The sequence below is a fragment of the Pelmatolapia mariae genome, linkage group LG16_19 (assembly GCF_036321145.2).
Source record: "Pelmatolapia mariae isolate MD_Pm_ZW linkage group LG16_19, Pm_UMD_F_2, whole genome shotgun sequence".
NCBI lineage: Eukaryota > Metazoa > Chordata > Actinopteri > Cichliformes > Cichlidae > Pelmatolapia > Pelmatolapia mariae.
Window position 1 is genome coordinate 30,376,160 of NC_086241.1, and position 21,961 is coordinate 30,398,120.

Genomic DNA, 21,961 nt, shown 5'->3' on the forward strand with positions numbered 1-21,961 from the left:
GAACAAGCTTCCAGCTTGGATTTGGGAGACAGACACTATCTCTACTTTTAACATTAGGCTTAAAACTTTCCTTTTTGGTAAAGCATATAGTTAGGGCTGGACCAGGTGACCCTGAATCCTCCCTGAGTTATGCTGCAATAGACGTAGGCTGCCGGGAGATTCCCATGATGCATTGAGTTTTTCCTTTCTCACTCACTATGTGTTAATAAAATATTAATCTCTGTCTCTCTTCCACAGCATGTCTTTTATCCTGTCTTCCTTCTCTCACCCCAACCGGTCGCAGCAGATGGCTGCCGCCCCTCCCTGAGCCCGTTTCTGCTGGAGGTTTCTTCCTGTTAAAGGGGAGTTTTTCCTTCCCACTGTCGCCAAAGTGCTTGCTCATAGGGGGGTCATATGATTGTTGGGTTCTTCTCTGTATCTACTGTACAATATAAAGCGCCTTGAGGTGACTGCTGTTGTGATTTGGCGCTATATAAATAAAATTGAATTGATAATAATCTAGCAATAACTAGCATCATGAAACCCAGATTAATAGCAAGCTAATAACCAAAGTACCAGAGTACTTTGTTTATCCCAGAGGAAACTGTGTTGTAAGAAAAAGAGAGGAGGGTCATTATGTTTTTGACTGAAAGAGAATAGTGGGAGGGGAGAGATAAATCAGCTTTATGAGAAAAAGTTCTGATCACAGAGCTGCAGCTGCGTGATGATGGAGATACAGATAGGAGCCGAGCTCTGCTTTCCACAACTCCTCAACAGTTCCTGCAGGAAGCCGTCACTTCTCTGGTCCTTCTCTGGAGCTGTGCTCCTGAACATTGTGCTCCAGGGCTGGACTGGGACAAAAAAATCGGCCCGGGGATTTTGACTAGAGACCGGCCCACCAGGATAGAGATTGAAAATGTGACGTCATTCAGGGGTAAAACCGCAAAGGATTCTGGGAACTTGAGGCAAGAGGTACTAGCGCACGCAGGCTTTCAATTGAACTCAGTTACACAGCGATAAAAAGAAACAAAAAATGGCAAGAAGCTGTTGTATTATTAACTGCAATAGCCGGTCGCATGACAGCCACGGGAAGCCGACGGGTAAAGAGATCGTTTTTTTTTATCGGATTACGTCGTTGAAGAGAAATTTTTTAAGCCATGTTTCCGAAGTAAGAGCCGACGGATGGTCTGGATATACCAAATATAACGTCTCAGAACACTCCAGCTCACATGTTAGTCTGCTCCAAGCATTCCCACAAAGGTCAGTGTTTTGTAGTAGTTAATACGTCATTTTTCTTAACATAATTGGTGATATAGGTTACAAGCAAGTCTGGCGCTGAACAGAAATTGTCGCGCTATGCTCCTTTGTTTATTGTGCATAAATAGTGAATTGTCCTGACACAATATTGCGTTTCGCTTCTGTTATTACCATGGTACATTGACAAAAACATATACTTTTATTCACAGGATAAAACAGTTGTTTTGTATCACTAATTGTCCAGTGCGATTACAACATACAATATTATTGCCACTGCTACATTTCTGTAATGCCTACCAGAAATTATTTCCACTACTAATTAATTACCGTTGAGCTCAAAGGTTATATTAAAAAACGGTTAACGAATGTGTATTTATGACCACGATTTGTGAGACTGGTAAACTTACCTTTGTTTGTACGATGGTCTTTCGTTCTACACGGTGCATTTCAATGTCCTGTACCCATCCGTCGGTAAACTGTACTTGGGCTTGTTGCAGTGACCTGAAGTTACTAAACTTCATGAGTGTATGCACTCACTCCAAGAACCATATAATTATAAATCTGAGCGTGGTGAAAGTTGGGCAGCACGCAAACATCTTTTGTCCACTCTGTGTGCTCGTAAGGGTCTGACCCTTTCACTCCTTTGATTTTTTCCTCGTATCTTTTCTTTGCCTTTTCGTCAAGTCTGTCTTTGTACGGTCCGGCATTGTTCTCCTTAGTTTTGTACATTCCTTTTTTGTGCGGCAAAGAAAAACCAAGAAGATATTGGAACCGGAGAATAAACGTTTTGCGGTGCCGCAAATGCTTGCATTTGATGCGGTACTTGGATTGTTTTGTCTCGAGTTCCCGGCATGCAATGCGCGAAAGTCACGTGATCTGTCAATCGCTATAGGAAAAACCTTAACTTAAGACCAAGAACACTAGAGGTGAGACATGATCATTAATTAATATTAAAATTAATAAATGACAGATTTAGTGATATTTTCATAAACACCTCCTTTCCTTTTTTTGTTCTCCATTTTCTTTAGTTCGTCTATAAGATTGCTAAACAAGGGGGAGGGTGCATCCGGCCTCCTCGGCTGTAATTGGTCCAGCCCAGAGTCGATCATGACCAATTGGCCAATCCAACACCTTTCATTATATATACCCTTTCTAAAAAATAAAAAAAAATCCATCGGCCCATAAAAACAAAAAATCGCCAGCGGCCCACCGGGCAAATGCCCGGTATGCCCGATGGCCAGTCCAGCTATGTTGTGCTCTCATGTATTTCTCTGATCACTGCTGCTCTAAACCTTCTCGTCATCGTCTCAGTCTCTTACTTCAGGCAGCAATAAATTTTTTAATTATAAATACAGTTTAACTTTTAGACATGTGAAAACTTAGATTTACATGTTATGAATTAGCATATTCACTAGGGGTGCAACGATACACAAAATTCACGGTTCGGTTCGGTTCGATACTTTGGTGTCACGGTTCGATATTTTTTCAATACAAAAAAATGTTTATGCCTTTTTAATTTGTCATTTATTAAAATTATAAATATATATTTTAACACAAAAGTACAGTTTTTAAATTTAATGTTGCTGAAACAAGAAAGTAATAAAAAAATAAATCTATCTGATCGAGAAATCACTCATCTTTGGAAAAGAGAGTTTATTACAGAGAAATGACTCTTTCCAAAATAAAAGCTATACTATACGCTTTTTCTGGGGTATATTCTCAGCAGGATATCAAACATATCACGTCCCCATAAGGAGAATCATGTGCTAACGGCTGTCTAAATGATGCGGGTAAAGTTTGTAGCATGCGTGCTTGTTGTTTTTGTCTGCTTCCACTTGTCTTTGCACTAGGATGATGTCGGCGTAAATGTGCAGTCATATTCGTTGTGTTCCCACTAGTGCTGTCAGCGTTAATCTCGTTAAAATGACATTAACGCCATAACGTGGCAAGTCTCCGTTAACGAGCTACCGCGGATCGCCCCGTGTGTGGGGCTAGACGGCGTCAACACGTTAACAAGCTAACTGCGCTAACGCACTAGTTCCCACCAATTGAGCATTGCGTGGCACATCGGACATACTGTTTTACTTTTGTTCATGACGCGCTTACCTTCAGGATCATACTTCACATGAAAACCAAGATAGTTCCAAAGGCCAGATCTGAATGAGGGTGGGGGAGGTTCAATTTTGGGTAGCGTTGAGGCAGTGGCCATGTTGCAACGAGCTTAGCTTCTGTCTTGCTAGCTTGCGCTGCGCCCAGTGGATCTGCACTCAACAGTGCAGCCTAGGCGGAGTAGTCGAACGCAGATTTACTGAGCGCTCAACACAGACAGCATTGTCAGAAGAAAAGTTGATAAAATAAATAAAAAAATTTGTATTGTTCGATACATATGCGTACCAAACTGAAAGCACTGTATCGAACGGTTCAATATCGATACGAGTATTGTTGCATCCCTAATATTCACATATTCACTGAAGACATTTTAACATTATTAATGTGCATTATATTCTTTTCTGTCTCCCTAAAGGCTGCTGCACACACCCAGTAATATCCTCCTCCTCTCTTTGGTTGTCTCAGACTTTCTTGTGGGTCTCCTGTTGATGCCTTTAGAAATCCTTAGAAACACGACATGCTGGGTACTTGGTGATCTTATGTGTTCTGTTTATTGGTATCTGACTTGCAACATTACCTGTGCTTCAATAGGGAATATAGTTCTAATATCAGTTGACCGCTATGTGGCTATTTGTGACCCTCTGCATTATCCCACCAGAATGACTGTGGCAAGAGTCAAACAGAGTGTTTGTCTTTGTTGGGTTTTTTCAATTATCTACGACAGTCTCTATACAAAGGATATCCTAACTAAACCAGGCAGGTATAATTCCTGCTATGGAGAGTGTGTGTTTGTCATCAATGATATTGCAGGGATTGTTGACATCGTTTTACTTTTTATTGTTCCAGTTTCTGTCATCATAGTTCTGTATATGAGAGTATTTGTGGTGGCTGTGTCTCAGGCTCACGCCATGCGCTCTCATGTCACAGCTGTCACACTTCAGAGGTCACTGACTCAAACAAACAAATCAGAGTTGAAAGCAGCCAGGACTCTTGGAGTTCTTGTAGTTGTGTTTCTCGCATGCTACTGTCCATTTTACTGTTACTCCCTTGTGGAAGAAAACATTGTAAATAATTCATCTGTTTCTACTGTGGTCATTATCTTTTACTTTAACTCTTGTCTAAACCCTTTGATATATGCCTTGTTTTACCCCTGGTTTAGAAACGCTGTCAAGCTTCTTGTCACATTTCAGATCTTCAAGTATGACACAAATGAAGTCAAGATATTATAAAAAGGCTTTAAACTTGCTCTGTTAAAATATAAAAGCAATTGTCCCAAAGCCTTCTTGCCTCACAGCAAGGTTTGACTGCAGCCTGCAACCTTTCTTTGTGTGGAATTTGCATGTTTTCCTGTTCTCTCTGTGGCTACTCTGGCTTCCTCTCACAGTCTAAAGACTTAGATAAGGTTAGGTTAAGTGATTTCAAGTCGACTGTTGGTGTAATGGTTGTCTGTCTCTATTTGTTGGCCTTTAAAAGGCTGGACACCTGTCCAGGGTGTATCCTGCCTCTGCAGTCAAGTCAAGGAGACTTTCACTGTATTAATAACACTGACTTTGAATTATGGATGTATATAATGATAGATAAAATATACGAGCTGTCACTGTAGCTTATATATTAGAGACGAAGGCTCTTAGGGTCCTGTTGATCTTCGAGATTATATATCTATATCTATATATATATATATATATATATATATATATATATATATATATATATATATATATATATATATATATATATATGGATAGCGTAGTTCGATTCCCGCCTGGGGCATCTGTATCCAGTAAGGGTCCTAAGGCTAGCCCCCCTATGCTAAGCGAGCCTACCGCAGATAAATATGAAGGCATGCTGAGGAACCAGGGCACCCTGACGACAAGTGGGCTACTGGAACAAGAAGGCATCGGTGGGCAAGAGACGAAAACAGGGCGTTGTTGGAATGCTACTATGCAAGTAACCCTGGCGGAAGGGGTTACATGAATAGGATGAGGGACTTATGGATTCTTCGATACCCAACATCCACAACGAAACAACTAGTACCTCAGTGTTCCAACATTCGAAAGAAGGGACTGCTCTCACAGCTAGAGATTGACGAGGTACAACATAAATGCTACGGCAAGGAGGAGTCAGGACGCCAGGTCAGGGGGGAGATATCATCACCCCCACCCGAGATTGGGTACATAGCCCCAAGTGCGATAAGAGAAGGATTGTTGAGTGCGAGAGGAACTGACCTGAAAGATAGGATCATGGCCAAGCTTGAAACCTCGATCCCCCGTAGCCGGTTACCAAGATTACGTGAAGTACCCTCAGAAGGTCTGCTAGATGATGTTAATGCAGCACTACGGATGATACCTACAACCACGATTACCGACACTAACAAGCTGATCTACAATACGGCAGCAGTGATCAGTGAGATGCTTGGCTACAAGTTGAACAGCCACAAGGGGCAGTACCCTCCATGGAGAAGGAGGCTAGAGGGCAAGATCAAAGTAGCACGAAGGGAGGTTAGCCAACTAACGGAGTTGCAGAAAGGCGCGACAAAGAAGGTGCATAAGAAATACAGTAAGCTGTCCATACCTGAGGCCTTGGAAACTGCCAAACAAAGACTTGAGAAGGTACACCAGAGAGATAGAAGGCAGGAGACCTGACGGGTAAGACGGAAGTGACGGGTAAGGTAAGCGACCCATGTTGTAGGTGACGTCAGACGCCGGAGATTTGGCGGAAAAAAAGCGAATGGTAGCGTAGAATTTAACAAAGTTTCTTTATCTTCACTATTACCAAATATACTAATCGAATTGTCATATAACTAACTACATCTGTCATATCACCTCTAACACCCTGGAGGACAACGGGGAGAGTTTAGACGCTCTCCAGGATTAGATCGACCGCTGTTTCCAAGATATAGTAATGAAGAAGGCCCAGAGTGCATCTTCCCCGGCCAAAATTGAGACGCCGTCATCGAAGAGATGTCGCCCGGCAGACTCCCCCGGAACAACATCGCCTGCCGGCAAAGACATTGCAGACATCCTGGAGTCAATCGACAGGCGATTGTCCAGTTTCGATCTGAGGCTGTCTCTGGTGGAGATTTTACACCGGGAATTTAAATCTCTGAGAGAATCCCTGGAATTCAGTCAGCAGCAGGTGGAAACGCTTGCCGCTGAAAATGCCACGCTACGGGAGTCGGTCAAATCTCTCACCAATAACGTGACCCAGCTAAACATAGAAAATAAAAAAATAAAAGAGTCCGTTATCGATCTACAAGCCCGTAGCATGAGAGATAATCTTGTGTTTTCTGGTATTCCAGAATCTCCCGGAGAGGACGCGGAGGCAACGGTGAAAAGCTTCATTAAAATCCACCTGAAGCTGCCGGAGGACACCGTAAAGAACATCGCCTTCGATAGAGTGCATCGCTTGGGGGGCGTGAGGTCGCTGGCCGGGAGACCACGTCCTATTGTGGCCAAATTCGGCCAATTCAAACAGAAGGAGCAGGTGAAGAGTCGCGGCAGGGAGCTGAAAGGAACGGACTTCAGCGTGAACGACCAGTTCCCCAAAGAAATCCTGGAACGACGCAAGGTCCTGTTTCCAGTTCGACGTAACTTCATCCAGAGAGGCTCCCGTGCTGTCATCGCCGTGGACCGGCTCTACGTGGACGGACAGCTCTACCGCGATCCCGGCACCACTCCGTGGTTATATTGACTGCACTCCAGATAAGAACCCGCTACACTCTTTTCTTATTCACTCACACTCTCTTCTTTAACATGTGTTTAACCTAGTAATATCAGTATGATGTCATAGCAGATATAACACCGTCACCCTCCGTCATTGCTTTAATTGGAATGTTTCCTTTTCTTTTCTTTTTTTTGTTGTCGCTCACAGTTCACGTGGTTTCTTTCTTTCTCTTTTCTTTCACTGCTGTGATCACCTACTTCCCCACTCACCTACAAACAACACCCTCTATTTCTGCATATTCACACACCACGATCACGCAAACACATGCGCTCAACGGCAGCACATTTACAACAGCCTCACAGCGCGCACAGACTTACAGGACACATAAGCAAGCCACGCCTGTTCATATTAGTGAATATTCACACACATAGTCAGACTTATGGAGCCTCTCACCACACTTTTTTTCTCTTTCTATTTACAAACAAGTGATGTTTCCACATTCTCTTCACCCGTCTAAAGGAAACACCCAGCGCACATCATTAGACATACACACACAATTATGGGCACGCTGAGGTTTATCACATGGAATGTAAATGGAGCTGGCACCAGAGGAAAGAGGTTAAAGATATTTAACCAGCTTAAAAAACTACAGGCAGATGTTGTTTTATTACAAGAAACTCACAGACCTGTCACAGGTTTAAATGAACTTAAAACACCTGAGTTTCCTACTGTGTTTGCAGCCTGTTATAATTCTAGACAAAGGGGAGTAGCAATTTTAATACATAAAAATGTTAATTTTACAGTACTCGATACAGTTATAGATCCAGAGGGTAGAATCCTAATTATTAAATTATCAATATTGAACAAAAAGCTATGTATTGTAAGTATATACGGTCCAAATGTTGATGATCCCTCATTCTTCCACGGTTTTTTTAGTGCACTCTCTGAACATCTTGATTGCACACTTATTCTTGGAGGCGACCTCAACCTTGGACTAAATGAAGAAATGGATAGGCTCAATACAGCAGGAACTCAGCGTAATTGGCAGTCCACAAATATAATCAAACAGTATATGAGCGACTATGGCCTTTGCGATGCATGGCGCTCCCTCCACCCCAACAGTAAGGAATATTCTTTCTTCTCACATGTTCATCACTCCTACTCTCGTCTGGATTATTTTTTGGTCAGCAGCTCACTGCTGAGTGACATTTCAGACACTGAGATTCACCCTATAGCGGTCAGCGATCATGCTCCTGTATCTTTAACACTAATGCACAAGAATAATACTACGCCAAGTAAAAACTGGAGATTTAACACATCACTGCTCAAAGATGAAGAGTTTATCAAATACTTTAAAAAAGAGTGGACTTCATATTTAGACTTTAATGACACTCCCGGAACATCAGCTTCTGTTCTATGGGAAGCAGGGAAAGCTGTGATGAGAGGTAAAATAATTTCTTTCTCATCACATAAAAAGAAAGAAGAAAACAAAAATATTCAGGAATTAGAAAAAACCATCAAATCCTTAGAAGAAGCCTACGCGTCCGACCAAGATCAAGAAATAATGAACAAAATATGCAAAACAAAACTAGCATTAAATGAAATTATTAATAAAAAAACAGAATTCCTAGTATAAAGACTTCGCTTGCAGAATTTTGAACACAGTAACAAATCCGGTCGACTTCTAGCTAACCAGTTAAAAATAAATAAAGAAAAAACAACTATATGTGCTGTTAAAGATCTATCGGGGAACACAATATATGACCCTGGAAGAATAAACAACATTTTTAGGGATTTCTATGAAACTTTATACTCACCACAAATAAACCCGTCTAAAAATGAAATTGATCAGTTTCTTGACAACGTAACTCTTCCAAAATTACTAGACAGTCAAGCAATGGCACTGGATTCGCCACTGATGCCAGGTGAACTCCAGGAAGCCCTGACAAGTATGCCCAATAATAAGGCTCCAGGTCCAGACGGCTTTCCTGCAGAATTCTACAAAGAATTCTGGACAATTTTGGCACCAGTATTCCACAGAATGTTGCAGGAAATCAAGGAAAATGGCAGACTACCACCAAATATGAATTCTGCCAACATTAGTCTCCTACTAAAACCAGGCAAGGACCCTTTATTTCCCTCAAGCTATCGTCCAATATCTCTTATAAATGTAGACCTCAAAATAATCTGCAAAGCTCTCTCAAAAAGATTACAGAAAATAACCCCCCTCTTAATTCATCCTGACCAAACTGGTTTCATAAAAGGTAGGCACTCATCAACAAACACTCGTAGATTACTTAATTTAATAGACTACTCATGCAGTAAAAACATTGAAACCATAAAATTATCTCTAGATGCAGAAAAAGCATTTGACAGAGTTAACTGGAAATTTTTATTTGCAACTTTACACAAATTTGGTTTTGGAAACTCTTTCATAAACTGGATAAGAATATTATACAATTCCCCAACAGCTTGTATCAGGACAAATGACCAGACATCCTCCAGCTTCTGTCTCCTGAGGGGCACCAGACAGGGATGCCCACTCTCCCCTTCACTTTTTGCAATTTTTATCGAACCACTAGCGGCAGCATTTAGACAGGCTACAACAATTAAGGGCATAAAATGTAAGAACATAGAACATAAAATCAGTCTCTATGCGGATGATGTGTTGCTTTTTCTGCAAAACTCACAAACCAACCTTTCTGAGGTAATTACTCTAATAAACTGGTTTTCAAGAGTTTCAGATTATTCAATTAACTGGCCAAAATCTACAGTTCTTCCCATTAACTGCTCCTTCCATAATTCTTCTTCTGCCCCACTACAATCTGGAAATATTAAATATTTAGGTATTAATGTTTCTCCTAAGCTTTCAGACTTAACTAAATTAAACCACATCCCACTTCTAAAGAAAGTAGAAGGCGATCTGACTAGATGGAAATCTTTACCCATATCACTCATGGGAAGGGTCGCCACTATAAAAATGATGATCTTGCCAAAAATAAATTACTTATTTTTAATGATCCCTAACAAACCATCACAAGATTGGTTCAGATCTCTGGATTCATATATTTCTAAATTCCTTTGGAAAGATAAACCCCCGCGTATCAGCTTAAAAACGCTACAAAGAACCAAGGATAGAGGAGGATTAGATCTGCCTAATTTTCAACAATACTTCTTAGCCAACAGGCTTCAGTTCATTTCAGAATGGTTAAAACATACCTTCTTAGATGAACCTTGGCTAGATGTTGAACAGGCACTATGCAATGATCTAGAGATTTCAGACCTACCATTTATCAGCTCAAACATCAAAAGACATGAATGCTTTAAAAGCATCAACATCAGCTCTTCTCTGACAGCATGGTGGGAGTTTCTAAAAATAACGGAGTCTTCATTAATCCCATGCAAACGTACACCTATCTGGAATAACCCTGACATATTACAAAACAATAATATGATTAATTTTCCAGAATGGAGTTGTAAAGGAATTAAATACTTAGAACATATATTAGAGGGAACAGAATTTATTCCATTTGACAGACTAGTTACACAATATGGGATCAACAAGAAAAGATTTTTAGAATATCAACAAATTAAATCCATAGTAAAAAAGAAATTTTACCTCAGTCAAGCTGAATTACAAACACCACCAAGTGCGGTACACTTTCTTACTCTTAAATCCCCTAAATTATTATCTAAAATATACAGAACACTTTCTAAAATAGATGAATCAATATCCCTTCCTATTGCAAAGTGGGAAGCAGATTTATCAGTAAGCTTAGACCAAAACTTCTGGTCTCAGGTATGCTTAAAAACCTTTAAATTGATTAAAAATCCCAGTCTGCAATTAATACAATACAAAATACTACATAGAGTGCACTATACTGGTTATCAGATGTTCAAGATGGGCTTTACATCTTCCAACAACTGCTCACACTGTCAAGGCAATACACCAGACAATTACATCCACGCTCTTTGGTTCTGTCCACCAGTGCAGAAGTTTTGGCGTGAGATATGTGAAGACTTATCAAAGTGTCTGAAATGTAACATTCCAGCCTCCCCTTTAGTATGCTTGTTGGGAAAATTGGATGATGTCACTACAGAAACTAATACAGTCCACATGGTTTTTACTGCCCTATGCATTGCCAAGAAAACGGTCCTCATGAACTGGAAAAATAAAAATAATCTTAATCCTAATCAATATAAAAACCATCTAATAGATCACATTAGTCTCGATACAACCTCTGCCACCACATTAGATCAATCCCTCTGGGCTCCTTTGATCGGTTCCATCACCTAGCGGGGGTGGGGGGTCGTGGTTTGGTCCCGCCTTAGCTATTGTGGTTGATGTGGAGGTTGGGACGGGCTTAGGGCGCCTGGAGAACCCCTAGAGACGTTATCCCTGGAGGGCTCAACCCGGGGGGTTGTGGTCATAACCTGGTTAGTGGCTCTGGTTGCTCTTAGAGGGTGTTCTCCTCGTGGCTGCGTGCAGCGGGGCTGGGGGATGGTCTGTACTGGCGGACGTAGGTTACTGGCCTGGTAGCCTGGCTGCCCCTGAGTGGATCCGGGGCAGGCGGGGGGGCTTGGGGTTCGGGGGTGCTTTGTCTCCGTGATGGGGCTCTGGCTGGGCCTTGGGGGCTTCGGTCCTCATCGGTGTGTCGCCGAGGTTGTGGGCGGGTGGGCGCACAGGGGCTCAGCCCTGGCGCAGGGGGCCTCTGGTGCATCGGCCTAACTGGGGGGCTCTTCAACTGGCAGGGAGGTTGTTCCATCCTTGCAGAAGTCCACTCTGCAGGTGGGGGAGAGACATAGGAGAGGTGGAGAATAAACCTAACCTGGGTGTCTGTTGTCTTGTGTAGTCTGGGAGATGATTGAATGTTGGGGTGGGTACAGTTTCCTCTGCGGTGGGGTAGGGTGGGCTTCCCTGGGTCCTGTGGGGCTTGGCGGTGCTGCTACCGTAGGCCCCGGTCTGGATGGGCCTGGGCTCCCTTGCCTTGGTGGGTACCAGAGGACGGGGGTGCCTACTGGGGTCAGCGGGGGAGCTGGCCCTAGGGAGGGGCATCTTGCCCCTCCCTTCTTTTCCTCCGCATCCCCGGCTACCTCCCTCTTCCCGCTCCACCACACCCACCCACACAGGTAGGGCCTTGGGGTGCGGGTGTGTCACCAGGGTGCAGGGGAGGCATTCCCCCCCCCCTCTGTCCCCTTCTGGCCACCTGTGCCTCAATTTTATTCCACAACTTAGACATCCACATTCCTCACACTCTCATAACACACACATATATATAGGGCCTTGAGGGTGACCACGTTAACGGCGTCCAGTGGACGGTCTGTGTATTCAACCTTACCTCTGGCACCGGTGCCCACCTCTCAATTTTAAATCCATGTAGACATTGAGGGTTCTCGGGAGGGGCCGTGCTAACACCTGCTGCTCTCTGGCAGCAGCACCATGCCCTCCCTTGTTTTAAATGCACTTTAGAACAACACGCAGCAACACTACACATGAGCGGGAGGAGGGAGGCATGGGGTCTTCACACACCCCCGTTCTCTACTAGCCATCGGGGCAGGGGGCTGGGAGGAGGTGTTGGCTGTTCGATGGGCCTCCCTGCTGCCGCAGAGCCTGGGGCGGTCTGCTTGCCTCCACCCCGGGGGAAAGGGTCACATCTCTTGGGTCTGGGTGCCGTTTCCCCCTCTGGGGGTGAGGGTACCTGGACCCGGGGTATAGAGTATGTTTGGGGAGTGTGATTGTGTGTACATGTCCATGTATGTCTATTACTACGTTGGGTGAGTGCTGAGTGTTTGTATATGTGTGCATGAGGGTGAGAATGCATGTTTGTGTCTGTGTGTGCCTGTTTGTCTGTGTCTATATGTCAGGTCGGGTCTTAGACTCCACCTCTCTGGGAACACCCAGGCCCTCCAAAGTGTGGAGGTCTATCTCCCCTCACCACACTCCCTGCCAGTGACTGATGCCCTCAGGGGTTGGTGCATTGGTGGTTCTTGGTGTTCGGGGCTGGGCGCTCAGGTATGCACCAGCTCACTCCCGGTGGCTACTTGGCGGGGCCTGGTGCCTGTTGCTCGGTCAGGCCTCTTCCGGGGCAAAGGGGACCCCCCGGGCCTCCGGCCTCGGGGTCTGCGGCTCGGTTCACTCTGGCACAGCCAGTGCAGCCCCCTCTGGCTTCTGCTCCGTGGCTACTGGGTGACCCCTCGTCTGGGGATCTCCTCAGCCCTTCCCAGGAGGGTGGCACGGATGCCCCTCCGGTGGTCCACCTTGGGCTCTCGCACTCTGGGGCCTCTGGATGTCTGAAGCCTGGATCTTCTCCATGCCTGCTTCATGCCCTGGGGGACGGGGCTATGGCCCCCCACACCCTCTAGATGACCGTTACATGGAGAAACCTTTTGTATACAAGCGCGCTGAGCCACACAGGTATGCACACGGGTGTTCACTGTTCGTAGACATAAACTACACCTTTCTTAGCTGCTACTTCAAAGCACATTGTGCGCTGTCTGTCCTGTGTGCTGCACAACAACATTCAATATTTAGTATTTACTGCTGTTCACACTTAGCTAGATTAACGGGATGGTGTTGTGTTTAGTATGTTGCTTTGTTTTTTTTTGCTTGTTTTCTCTTCTTTTTCTCTCAACAGGTGATCCAGGAGATTTTTTTTTTTCTTTTTCTCTTTGTCTTTGTAAGTGCCCTTTCTCACTGTCCCTCTTCCCTTCTGTTTTTCTTTTCCTTCCTCTCTTTCCTATCCCCCAGTCATGTCTGTCCCATCTGTAACAACTGAAAATAAAATAAATAATAACAACAAAGGTTGATCAAATGGACCAATACGGCAATGCCATGATGATCCATTTGGCAAAATAAATCCATTTGTTATCCTTGTTGGTCTTCAGACAACAATTCTGACGGCTAAAGAACCAAATGGGACAGACAAAAAAAAAAAAAAAAAAAAAAAAAAGAAGGCAGGAGAATAAACCAGCTGTTCTCCACAGAACCAGCAAAGGTGTACTCTCAGTGGCAAGGGAACAATAAGAGAACAGCACCACCAAGGCTGGAGACGGAGCAATACTGGAAGAGCATATGGGAGAAGGACGCAACCCATAACGGCAATGCTCAGTGGCTAGTGGATCTGAGGGCAGACCATAGCAACCTCCCTGAACAGGGTCCAGTAACCATCACAGTGGCAGATATCCAAGAAAGTGTCTCCAGTATGAAGGGTTGGACAGCACCAGGGCCCGACATGGTTCACGCCTACTGGCTGAAGAAGCTGACTGCACTCCACGAGCGTCTGGCAGCACAAATGAACCAGCTGCTAGTTAACGAGAGACACCCAGAATGGCTAACCGAAGGTCGGACGGTCCTGATCCCCAAGGACCCCAAGAAGGGACCGGTCCCATCCAACTACCGACCAATAACAGTCAGCCGAGACTGCAAGACCAGACTGACCAACCTGTGCACAGCCTGGATTGATTACAAGAAGGCCTATGACTCAATGCCCCACAGCTGGATACTGGAATGCCTAGAATTGTACAAGATCAACAGGACCCTAAGAGCCTTCATCAGGAACTCAATGGGGATGTGGCGTACAACACTAGAGGCCAACTCCAAGCCCATAGCACAAGTCACCATCAAGTGCGGGATCTACCAAGGAGATGCTCTGTCCCCACTGCTGTTCTGCATAGGCCTGAACCCCCTCAGTGAGATCATTAACAAGACTGGCTACGGATACCGACTACGAAACGGAGCGGTTGTCAGCCACCTCCTGTACATGGATGACATCAAGCTGTATGCCAAGAGTGAATGAGACATCGATTCCACACTACCAGGCTATACAGCAATGACATTGGAATGTCGTTCGGACTGGAGAAGTGTAGTCGGATGGTAACAAAGAGAGGGAAGGTAGTCAGAACTGAGGGGATTGAACTACCAGAAGGCAACATTGCAGACATAGAGGACAGTTACAAGTAGCTGGGGATCCCGCAGGCAAATGGGAACCATGAAGAGGCTGCTAGGAAAGCTGCAACCACCAAGTACCTGCAGAGGGTCAGGCAAGTCCTGAGGAGTCAGCTGAACGGTAAGAACAAGATCCGGGCCATCAACACCTAAGCCCTGCCCGTGATCAGGTACCCTGCTGGGGTAATAGGCTGGCCAAAGGAGGAGATAGAAGCCACTGACATAAAGACAAGAAAGCTCCTGACCAATCATGCAGGGTTTCACCCCAAGTCCAGCACCCTGAGGCTGTACGCTAAGCGGAAGGAAGGAGGCCGGGGACTGGTGAGTGTCAGCACCACAGTCCAGGATGAGACAAGAAACATCCACGAATACATCACGAAGATGGCCCCAACTGACAGCGTGCTCAGTGAATACCTCAGGCAGCAGAAACCCAAGAAAGAGGAGGAAGGCGAGGAACCATCATGGAAGGACAGGCCCCTGCACGGTATGTACCACCGGCAGATAGAGGAGGTGGCTGATATCCAGAAATCCTACCAGTGGCTGGACAAAGCTGGACTGAAAGACAGCACAGAGGCACTAATCATGGCAGCACAAGAACAAGCTCTGAGTACAAGATCCATGGAGGCTGGGGTCTATCACACCAGGCAAGACCCCAGGTGCAGGCTGTGTAAAGATGCCCCAGAGACAATCCAGCACATAACAGCAGGGTGCAAGATGCTAGCAGGCAAGGCATACATGGAACGCCATAACCAAGTGGCCGGCATAGTGTACAGGAACATCTGTGCCGAGTATAACCTGGAAGTCCCGAGGTCAAAATGGGAGATGCTCCCAAGGGTGATGGAGAATGACCGAGCTAAGATCCTGTGGGACTTCCAGATACAGACGGACAAAATGGTGGTGGCTAACCAACCGGACATAGTGGTGGTAGACAAACAGAAGAAGACGGCTGTAGTGATCGATGTAGCGGTTCCGAATGACAGCAATATCAGGAAGAAGGAACACGAGAAGCTGGAGAAATACCAAGGGCTCAGAGAAGAGCTCGAGAGGATGTGGAGGGTGAAGGTAACGGTGGTCCCCGTGGTAATCAGAGCATTAGGTGCGGTGACTCCCAAGCTAGGCGAGTGGCTCCAGCAGATCCTGGGAACAACATCGGAGATCTCTGTCGAGAAGAGCGCAGTCCTGGGAACAGCTAAGATACTGCGCAGGACCCACAAGCTCCCAGGCCTCTGGTAGAGGACCCGAGCTTGAAGGATAAACCGCCCGCAGGGGCGAGATGGGTGTTTATATATATATATATATATATATATATATATATATATATTTTAAAAATCCCCCTCTCGCCCCTGCTGGCAGTCTATCCTTCAAGGTCGGGTCTTAGGAGCTTGAGGGTCCTGTGCAGTATCTCAGCTGTTCCTAGAACTGCACTCTTCTAGACAGTGATCTCGGATGTTTTTCCTGAGATCTGTTGGAAAAACTTGCCTAACTTGGGAGACCCTCCACATCTTCTCAAGCTCTTCTCTGAGCCCTTGGTACTTCTCAAGGTTCTTGTGTTTCTTCCTTCTGATGTTGCTGTCATTCGATATCGCTACATCTATCACTACAGCCGTTTTCATCTGCTTGTCTACCACCACTATGATGACAACTGAAAAACTGTCTGGCCAGAGTCAGAAACAAGAAACTGTTAACTGTAAATAAAACTTTTCGCAAGCACACTGTGCCTCATGAGTAATGAAATGAGGTTTACAGCATCTTTGAGAAAAAATTATCTAAAAAGAACTTTTTTTATTTTAGTCTGACCCCAGTCCCATCTGAGAAGGAAGAATGTGTTGAAGCTGCAACCCTAAAAAACAAAAAAAATTAAATGGAAAATTTTCAGCTTTATTCTAATAGACAGCAGACCAAAGTACTGGAACACATTAATGAAATGTCGAAGGTGCTGTAGGAAAAGGATGTAGACATTCCAAATACCAGATGTCTCCTGCAAAGCACAATCAAGGCCCTGTCTCCATTCTGAAATGACTAGAACAAGTCAAGTATACAATTCTTGCAAACAGATGGGAAGCGCAGTGCAAATTCATTGAAATAATCAAGACACATGAAATGCCACTTTGATTAAATTTTTTGAGGATAAAAGGCTGAGTGATGGGGATAGCTATTTCCAGATCAAGCCTAGAGTGCGAGCCTAAACATCATCATCATCATCATAATCACTCAGCTCTCACAAAGGTTCATTTTAAAGTATGAAATTAATCTGATCTATATTATACACTCAGATGTGAATGTCATACATGTGTTTTACACTCTGATGTTCTTTACCAAACCATGCTACACCTGGTGGACCAATACCACAGAGATTTATCACCAAGTTTTTCAAAAAAGCTTTTACATTTCAGGAACTGTTTCGGGTCATAGATAGCAAAAGAATTCCCTGTGAAAGATCTTGTCAGTATGCTCATTGTCAACAACAGCTGAATGTGCAAGTGCAGAACATTAATTTTCTACACGTTTATTGACAAAGACTCAGTGGAGTCGCAATAGAGAACAACAGAGCCAGAATTTTGAATTGAAAAATATTTACCACTCATATGTTGAAAATAATATCATGTGTGTGAGATATATGTAGAATCTCATCTTTTGGAATTTTTTGTTGAATAAAATTTCATAAAGGAGTGTTCTTGTTTGGTATTCACTTTGTGATGGTGTGTGGCTAATGGGCTTATTTCATTTGTTCAGTGTTTATATGTATTGCATTTGTCTTTATGTTACTTTAGCAACACTAAATCTGTTTTGGGCTTGTCGTAGCCTAGTTAAAGAATGTGTGAGTTTATCACTTTGCTGAAGAAATGCTGGAATTATGGTATTAATATCACAGATTAATTCCAAAAGGGTCATAGTGTGTGAGAGAGAAAATGTGATATTGCATGTTTGCTTGGGAATTTCATAGTGTTAAAACAAATACAAAGCAAACATAGGCACTGCGGCATGTGAAAGAATTGTTAAGCCTGCAACATACAAAAAACTTACCTTGGATGAAGGTCAAAAGAAGAGGGTGAGAAAATAAAAAAGAAGGCTTCAGACAAGGAAGCGGAAATGCACATGTTAGGAAAACAGACGCTCAGACAAAGAATAAAGACAAGGGCAGGGCTACTCAGAGACACAATGAGGCCTGATGTGGCCATGAGACACAGCTGGAGAGATAAGGCACATGTGAAACTAATCAAAACAAGGAGTACAAGCAAACACAAGATACAATAGACAATTATCAAAATAAAACAGAAATATTACATAAATAAAAAATGAAATATAATAAATTATTATTAACAAAAACTAGAGCTAATAACTCCATTAATTTTCTTCAACTTATCCAATTCAGACTCAGGGGAAAGGGCTGGAGCCTATCCCAGTTGATAAGGTGAGTGGCAGTCTACACCCTGGACAGGTCACAAGACTGTCACAGAGCAAAAAAAGAGACAGCCCACTCAGTCATACATTAAAAATATGACAGAAAAAAACATGCAGATAATAATTTAACCCACCCCCTCCCCCCGCCCCACTGTGACCACCACCACCAAAACAATGAATAAATAAAATAAACAAAGAACCAAATCAAGAATATTAAATAAAGAGGAATTTCATTTCCAACACTCAAATCTCTGGTTCCAAGATCCAATACTGTGATAATAATCTAGCAATAACTAGCATCATGAAACCCAGATTAATAGCAAACTATTAACCAAATGTGTTTGAGATAGTGAGTGTGAAAAATACCAGGTATTATGATGAATTTGGAATCAAAACCAGAGTACTTTGTTTATCCCAGAGGAAACTGTGCTGTAAGAAAAAGAGAGGAGGGTCATTATGTTTTTCACTGAAAGAGAATAGTGGGAGGGGAGAGATAAATCAGCTTCATGAGAAAAAGTTCTGATCGCAGAGCTGCCTGATGATGGAGATACAGAAAGGAGCCGAGCTCTGCTTTCCACAACTCCTCAACAATTCCTGCAGGAAGCCGTCACTTCTCTGGTCCAAAGCTGTCCTCCTGAACATTGTGCTCTCATGTATCTCTGTGATCACTGCTGCTCTAAACCTTCTCGTCATCGTCTCAGTCTCTTACTTCAGGCAGCAATAAATTTTTTAATTATAAATACAGTTTAACTTTTAGCCATATGACAACTTCAATTTACAAATTATGAATTAGTGATGAAAGAGTTAAATTAATTTTGCTCAGTTTATTTTAACCATGACTGTAATGTTTTATTTACTTAGACTTAATCATGCTTTTCCAACACAGCATATTCACTGAAGACATTTTAACATTATTAATGTGAATTATATTTTTTTCTGTTCCTCTGCAGGCAACTTCACACACCCAGTAATATCCTCCTCCTCTCTCTGGCTGTCTCAGACTTTCTTGTGGGTCTCCTGTTGATGCCTTTAGAAATCTTTAGAAACACGACATGCTGGGTACTTGGTGATCTTATGTGTTCTGTTTATTGGTATCTGACTGGCAACATTACCTGTGCTTCAATAGGGAATATAGTTCTAATATCAGTTGACCGCTATGTGGCTATTTGTGACCCTCTGCATTACCCCTCTAGAATGACTGTGGCAAGAGTCAAACAGAGTGTTTGTCTTTGTTGGGTTTTTTCAATTTTTTACATCACTCTTTACACAAAGGATATCCTAATTGAACCAGGCAGGTATAATTCCTGTTATGGAGAGTGTATGTTTGTCAACAGTGATATTGTAGGGTTTGTTGACCTTGTTTTATGCTTCATTGTTCCAGTTTCTGTCATCATAGTTCTGTATATGAGAGTATTTGTGGTGGCTGTGTCTCAGGCTCGTACCATGCGCTCTCATGTCACAGCTGTCACACTTCAGAGGTCACTGACTCAAACAAACAAATCAGAGTTGAAAGCAGCCAGGACTCTTGGAGTTCTTGTAGTTGTGTTTCTCGCATGCTACTGTCCATTTTACTGTTACACTCTTGTGGAAGAAAACACTGTAAATAATCCATCTGTATCTACTGTGGTCATTATCTTTTACTTTAACTCTTGTCTAAACCCTTTGATATATGCCTTGTTTTACCCCTGGTTTAGAAACGCTGTCAAGCTTCTTGTCACATTTCAGATCTTTAGGTATGACATAAATGAAGTCAACATATTATAAAAAGACTTTAAACCTGCTCTGTTAAGATATAAAATCAGTGGTCCATTGGTTCTTGCTGTTGCCTCATAACAAGAAGGCTCTGAGTTTGACTGCAGCCTGCAACCTTTTGCAAGTTGCAGTTGAAAATTACTGGTAAAATTTACAGAAGTACTTTTGATAATTTTTAAATACAAATTATGACAAATTCCTATGTGGAAATTGTTATCAAGTAAATCTTTTTTTTTCAGTGTGTTCAGCTTTTGTTTCAAAGTAATGAACTAACATTAACTTCAGTGGTTCATTTTTTCCCCTGGTTATTACATACTTTTATCTTTGTACGTTATATGCATCATAATATTATATAAACATAACATTTTTTTATGTCCATCTCATGTTTATGCCGATATTACATAATGACACAATAACAAGTTAGAGGCCCACGCTTCTAAATACATTTCTTAAAACAGGAACTGTGTGAAAGCAATGTCATGTGGTGATTTTACCACATTGTTAGGACCACATACCTTAACAAAAAAAATGTTAGTAATTTTAGAAAAAGCAACCCTATACCTTGATTAATAATAACAACAAATAAATAATAATCACAATAATCACAAAAGCCCCCTCTCAGCTGAATTAAAAGACTTGAGCAATTTCTGTCAGCATTTCAAAATGAAGTTATATAAGTTAAATAAGAACTTTATTAATTGTGAGGGAAATTATTTTGTCTTTTGGAGTTGATACGGGTTAATCTTAATCTTACTGATATTCAGCTGTAAATGGTTTAGATCACACCACTCCATAAAACTATCCACCACCATTCTGAGTTCATCCTCCTCATCATCAATAATATAGCTAATAATAGCAGTTATCCGAAAGCCTCTGTAGGTGGTACGATTCTGATCTATTCCCCAAGTTTGTCAGGTGGTTTGTAATCCAGGTTATAAACGGAGCATCAACCTGCATGTTTCTTGTTTTATTAAACAAGGGAAGCGAAGGAGTCTCCATCATCAAGGTTTTCCTGGCTAAAGAAACATAGTTAGCCAGTGGTAGTCATTAAAGGTATTCTATTATCACACATGTTAGGGTGGTTAATAAGAAGAAACTTATCTGTTAAGATAATAAACTACAGAAAGCTTGCTTAGCTTTTAGTTTTAGCTCACTTTCCACAAAAGCATAGATTATAATGGATTTCATAGCAATAAAAACAGAGCCAATGGCAGTTTAGCACATTAGCCCGCAGTTTATTGTCAAAGACCACACATTATTTACAACACACAGTGCGATAAAGCCTTCTTCCATAGACATTAACAAACTACAGCCACAAAGATGTTTGTAATTTAAAAGACGCGTCTAACGGGAACAAGAGAAGAATGTTATGGAACAGAACACTAAGATGCAACAAACTGTTTACGTTGGTTTTAGTGATGTCTACTTTTAGATTTCAGGTTGCCCTAATGGAATGAATCCATGAAATATACGTATACAGGGTGTGTGTGTACAGTTTCTAACTATCTTGGTGGGGATCAAAATCTGAAATCGCAAATGCGACCAAATTTTTCAATGGTGCAACTAAAAAAAATCTTTGGTCGCACTGTTCGGGTAACAAAAAAAAAATCTCTGCAACTCTCTGTGTGGTCAACAACAGACACACATTATGCCCCTATCATGGACTAAACCAATCAGAGATAGTCAGGGGCAGTGCCTCTCTGATTGGCCGTGGTCCAGTTGAAAGTGCAGGTGGATAGAGAGGTGAGTAGCTTGAATAAAGCAATATCCTGAATCGACTTTTAAATATAAATGTATTTTGCCAGAAACGCCAGATTCTCAGATTAAAGCTCACAAAACTATTTCAATAACCAC

General features: G+C 42.7%; 2 protein-coding genes across 2 annotated transcripts; both read left to right on the top strand.

The window, feature by feature from the left end:
* Nucleotides 1-3,755: 3,755 nt before the first annotated feature.
* On the top strand, nucleotides 3,756-4,574 carry LOC134646425 (trace amine-associated receptor 5-like; the record flags this gene model as incomplete). The annotated part of the gene is given in 1 exon segment (XM_063500314.1): nucleotides 3,756-4,574. A coding segment is annotated over 1 exon segment (819 nt), but the record flags the coding sequence as incomplete, so codon positions are not given.
* Nucleotides 4,575-18,896: 14,322 nt separating this feature from the next.
* On the top strand, nucleotides 18,897-20,119 carry LOC134646217 (trace amine-associated receptor 5-like). The gene is made up of 2 exons (XM_063500014.1): nucleotides 18,897-19,069; nucleotides 19,306-20,119. Exons 1-2 carry the CDS (start codon nucleotides 18,897-18,899, stop codon nucleotides 20,117-20,119), a joined length of 987 nt encoding a protein of 328 aa, XP_063356084.1.
* Nucleotides 20,120-21,961: the final 1,842 nt, after the last annotated feature.

Coding starts and splice junctions, on each gene's coding strand:
- LOC134646217 (XM_063500014.1), top strand. CDS start 18,897: ATGGAGATACAGAAAGGAGCCGAGCTCTGCTTTCCACAACTCCTCAAC. Junction 19,070..19,305: donor GTCTCAGTCTCTTACTTCAG/GCAGCAATAAAT, acceptor GTTCCTCTGCAG/GCAACTTCACACACCCAGTA.